The sequence below is a fragment of the Thermobia domestica genome, chromosome 4 (genome assembly GCF_964235325.1).
Source record: "Thermobia domestica chromosome 4, izTheDome1.hap1.1, whole genome shotgun sequence".
Lineage (NCBI taxonomy): Eukaryota > Metazoa > Arthropoda > Insecta > Zygentoma > Lepismatidae > Thermobia > Thermobia domestica.
The window spans coordinates 326,629,350-326,634,433 of record NC_137457.1 but is presented as its reverse complement, the minus strand read 5'-3'; the positions used below and the strand labels follow the sequence as shown (position 1 = coordinate 326,634,433).

Below are 5,084 nucleotides of genomic sequence, written 5' to 3'. Positions count from 1 at the left end.
TAGGAATCCAGGAAATGGTTGTACGTATTTGTTTACTCTGTCTGTTTTGGTAAAACTATTAGCTATATCGGCTTCTTTCATCAGTGGGGACCTTTAGTAATTCCGAAAATATTCTCAAGTTTAAAGCTAACCATTTCAATTGTCATTTATTGGCACGTGACTGCTTGTCGAAAGGTAGCGGAGGTTTTGAGATATGAATTCCCTTAAAACTTTCTTAAAACGTCTTTCGCTCCAAGGGAAACACTTGTAGCTCATTATGAAGGGGTAGTTACTACAAAATTAGTATGTTCATATGTGAAAAAAAGAATAAAAGACATACGTCTAGAATGAACCACGATGAATAAATTTGTTATTGATAACTGATTTGCTACTTTTCGAAAGGTATCTGCAGAAAATATTTGTCACTGCCGAAAAAAAAAAAATCATATAAACTGCACTGAATTTAAAACTTTGCTTTTCTTATTCTCAATCTGAATAACTCAGTTTGCTACAATACCAATTTCAATAAACTGCGTACATATGTTCCGATTTTATAGTTGTTTGTGGGATTGTGTTTTCCATCCGAATAATTCAGTGTACCAGACTAGTCTTCAGGAAGAAAAAGGTACATATATTAAATATACTGTAGTATTTTTTCTAGTTCGTACTGTGTATTGTTACGATTAATCAATATACATTATTTAAAAGTAGATGTCGTGGTATTGCTTATTAAAATTTTACAATCAAATAATACTAGAAATTCTATTCTAAAAATACACCAATGACACTTATTTTCTGTAAGTTGACCACCTGTCTAAGTTGGTCACTTTTCAATAGAACGGATGGTGGCCAATATAGAATTCACTGTAATATACACAAATTATTCAGAAAACAAATATTAGAATTGTATAAATCTACATCATATAATACAGTAGTTCATATCACGGACACAATACAATAAACAGGATAAGGCATTGTCGCTTAAAATTTTTGTTTAGGTTGTAGGAGGAAAAAGATAACATTTAAAAACATGGATTTTTCAAAGAACAAAATGATAGTTTAAAAATAATAGTGTACTTATACACTCCAGCAACTACCAATGGCTAATGAACTTTTGGGAAAGACTAGCATATGATTAGGGTGTCTACTGACTTTCATTTTCAAAATTCCAGTATATTTAGTATAACTATCAGCAAAATTCCTGTACCTAATACAACGAGCTCTTTAAAGTTCTTTAGGAATAATCACTCTTGATGATTTCAGGTTTGTAACTGTTTGACCATCAAAAGAATATTTTATTTTTAACAAATTTAGTTAACCTTGATTTTAAAAAAACAATGAATTTTTAACAATTTTTAAAGGGCCTCCCAACTCCCCTCGCAGCCCTTTACTCCACCCATTGCTTTAAATGTCTAATTACTAAACGTATACAACTTTTGCTTTGGAAAAATGTACAATCTCAATGGATACAAAATTGTTTCTAAGACTACTAAAATAATTACAAAAAAGTATTGTTAACAAATTACCAGTTTCATGATTTTCCCAGTATGTGGATCAAAATTCCAGTGTATTTCCAGTATCAAAATTAAATTCCAGTAAAATTCAAGCATTTCCAGTATTTCCAATATTCAGTAAGATACCCTGATGATACACAGTTTATGCGTTCTTCGGAACAAAGTCCTTGTTCATTGGTAAGAAAATCAATTGTTCCGTGTGCTCAGCGAGAGAGACATTCTATAATCACTAACAACGTTAGATCCCATACTAAACACTCGTTCACTGGGAACACTTGTAGCTTCCGCCGAAAGGTATTTTCTTGCTAACTTTGCCATTTCTGGAAGCTCGTTACTATATCGGTGCCACCACTCTAATGGGTTTGATTCAAAATCACAACGTGGTAGTCTGTAGTACTTCTCTATTTCGTTTTACTCTGCTGCACTTACACATTTTCCACGAAGAAAAGCGGCAAAACATTTTTTTAGCTATTTTTCTAGGTGGGCATGAATCTTCGGATGTTAGGACATCTACTGTAGTTGGTGTTGTTAACATTAATTCTTCCTGAACTAACGACTTTATTTTGATCTCATCCTCTCTATTAAAAAAGAAACTTTTAAATCGAGAATCCAGGAAGCAGCACCTTTGAATCAAGTTCTTGGTTGGTTCCCGTAGATACCTCTGTTGAAGTGGACGCATGATTTGCTTCTTTACTTCCTTTACTACGTCTTCTACTGCTCTATCTAAAAGACTTTAGTCATTTTCATAATATTCGCAGAAAACCTCTGTACTTATATCGAATGTTTGTGTTTGAATATCTTCGGTGCCATTTTCTTTCTTCGGTACCTTGGATTTCTTCAGAATCGTGGTTTTCTTCGGTACTTTTGTTTCCTTTGCTGTTTTCGTCTTCTTCGATGAACTGCATGTCTTCCTTCAGTTGACACAACAAAGGCCATATACCCGAGGCTGTGACGTGCTTTTCGGAAGACATTGCCTCACTCATTTCTTGCAATGGCTTGAAAGCTTCTGTTAACCTTTCAGCCAATTTGATATATCTCAAGTCTAAAATCAGATTTGTGTGCCTCTGAGCTAGGACCCGAGAGAGCACATCCTTCTGCTCGTTGAATACCTCTAGTCGTGGCAAACAAGACCACCACCGTGTTGGTGTAGTCGAAGGTAGTAGGCGTTTACTCACTCCCTGATTGTCCTGCTCTTTACGAATTTCTCGTCTAAGCTTCATGTTACAGTGGGTGACTGTTCTGATTTTATTTAGAGTACTAAAGAGATGTTTAACAAGCGGAAGTTCTGAAGCTTTTGAAGCGCCAATATTGATAGCATGTCCAAAGCAATTTATATGTGGCAACTTCATCTGTTCCACAGTTTTCAAAATATTCGCAGCGTTGTCCGTCGTAATAGCTGCTATCATTTCACTCCTTATGCCCCATTCGGTAAGGGATAATTCCAACGCTGTTTGCAAATTGTTATCCGTGTGTTCCATATCAAGACAACTGCACTGTAAACAAAAATATTGCAAATGCCACTGGTCATTTACATAATGCACGGTCAAAGCTAGGAAAGGCTGTTGAACTGGTAAAGTCTAGCAATCTGTCGTTAGACTTACGTATTGGGCGTCAGTTAATGCTTGCTTCACTGCGTCCTTTGTATAAGCATATAATGCAGGAATTTTTGCTTCAGCAAAATATTTTCTTCCCGGTACTTGAAAGCTAGGTGCCAAAACAGACATCAAATGTTTAAAACCACGTTTCTCCACTGCTGCATACGGCTCCATTTCTACTGCCAGCCAGTACGCTATGGCTTGCTTAATCTTTTCTTTCATTCTCTTAGATGGTGGGATGAACGTTTCCAAAGTCGACTGCTGATTCTTGTTTGACTGTGACCTAGAAATGAAACAAAATGGAATGTTTTAGCTCAATACCTACAACTCTGCATTCAATTATTAAATAGAGAAGAAAGATTAAATAGTAGAGTAAATGGAGGGTAGGTGAGTTCACTGCATAAACAAGAAGCCCTTCCAGAGCCGGATTTAGATTTGCTGAGGCTCTAAGCTATTGAAAGTAATCGAGCCCTTTATATGTCCAGCTATCCTTTGTCAATGATAAATTATCTGCATTGCGGTGTGAAGCTACATGTTACATCTAGTCATTCAACGAGTGGGCACCCTATATGCAGAAATGATCAAACTAGTGATATTTTTGGGAGCAGGTTAGCAGGAGGGGCCTTATTACTTACATCATAGATGCCTTCACAGCACAAAATAACTGTTGATGAATGTAAGTTTTATAACTTTTTTGATCCTATAGTTTGGAAATGTACATCCACTTTTTCTTTAAATTTTAGGGCCGTCAAGAGAGTGGGCCCTAAGCTATAGCTTGTTTAGCTGATACGTAAATTCGTCACTGGCAGTGGACTCGTATTTGTTTATTAAATAGGCTGACTCAAATTAATCTGTAGATTGAGATACAGTCGCGGCCACCGTTAAGCGACCCTTACCCATACCCTTCGTAAGAAACAGCTCCTTCCACAAGCATGACCACAAGTGTCCACAAAAGTGTTTTCTGCACGTGCTGAGGGACAAGGTTGTCACATTTTTTTCTTGAAAATGTCTGGACACCATATGTTCTTCCTTCTAGAGAGAGCCATTGAGAAAGCCGTAGTAGAAACGTATTGACTCGTGAATTGTGTAATAAGAAGTGATCTAAGAAAAATGTTATGATCGGGTGCCAACAAAATTCAAATAGGGCGAAAATACCAAAACTGAACACGAATTATTTATGAGTTTTTAAAAAGATATATATACTATTATATTTTAAAAATTAAAAAAGATTATATCTAAAGTGACTTACTCATCAATACCTTACTCAAACTATTATAGATAGAAACATGGATTTGTACAGAATATTACTTTGTCAAAAGGCAAGGGCTAATAAAACAATTTTAAAAATATATGCCCTATATGAGACAAAGAGAGTTCATTTTTTTTTTTTTTTTTTTTTTTTTACTTAAAATAGAATATATGAATTCTTGAAGTTAAGAAGATGGAACTAGGGGATAAATTCTTCATTAAAATTAACAGAAAACACGTTTCAATGATTGCGAAAACTTCGCTCCTATGGGAGAAAAGAGAGGGTTTGTATTAATATTCAAATCTCCGATTATTTGTTTAGAAAATGCCGAATGTGAGAATTCGCTTAAGAAGGAGTAAAAGTCAGCACATACACTTCTCATTAAAAAAAAAAAAAAAAAAAAAATACAGGCCGCGACCTTCGGATTTTCTTTCTTTCTTTTTTTTTATTCTGTTCTTGAGAAGGGGCAATGGGGTCAGTTTCTATAATATTATAATTTTAGTTTTACTAAAGAAATATCCTCAGGTAATTAGAAACAAAGATTAGTGCAAAATGTCAGCAAAATTGCAAATTTGATTAGCACTCGGTTGATAAATCTGTCAGTACCGAAACTTAAAATAAAATTGAAAACAAGCTGTTGAGAATGATATCTGTAAATACTTTACTTTTGTATTGAAATCAATGTAATTCAATTGAGTGCAAGTATCTTACATGGAAACGTATCCTAAAGTTAGTGACGTGGGCTGG

At 34.9% G+C, this 5,084-nt stretch overlaps 1 protein-coding gene across 1 annotated transcript; it reads right to left on the bottom strand.

Annotated features, from left to right (window-relative positions):
• Positions 1 to 2,236: 2,236 nt before the first annotated feature.
• Positions 2,237 to 4,022, bottom strand: LOC145683224 (zinc finger BED domain-containing protein 4-like). Its single transcript, XM_081754591.1, has 3 exons — positions 3,985 to 4,022; positions 3,095 to 3,371; positions 2,237 to 2,986 (listed from the first exon to the last, which is right to left on the bottom strand). Exons 1-3 carry the CDS (start codon positions 4,020 to 4,022, stop codon positions 2,237 to 2,239), a joined length of 1,065 nt encoding a protein of 354 aa, XP_081610717.1.
• Between the last annotated feature and the right edge of the window lie 1,062 nt (positions 4,023 to 5,084).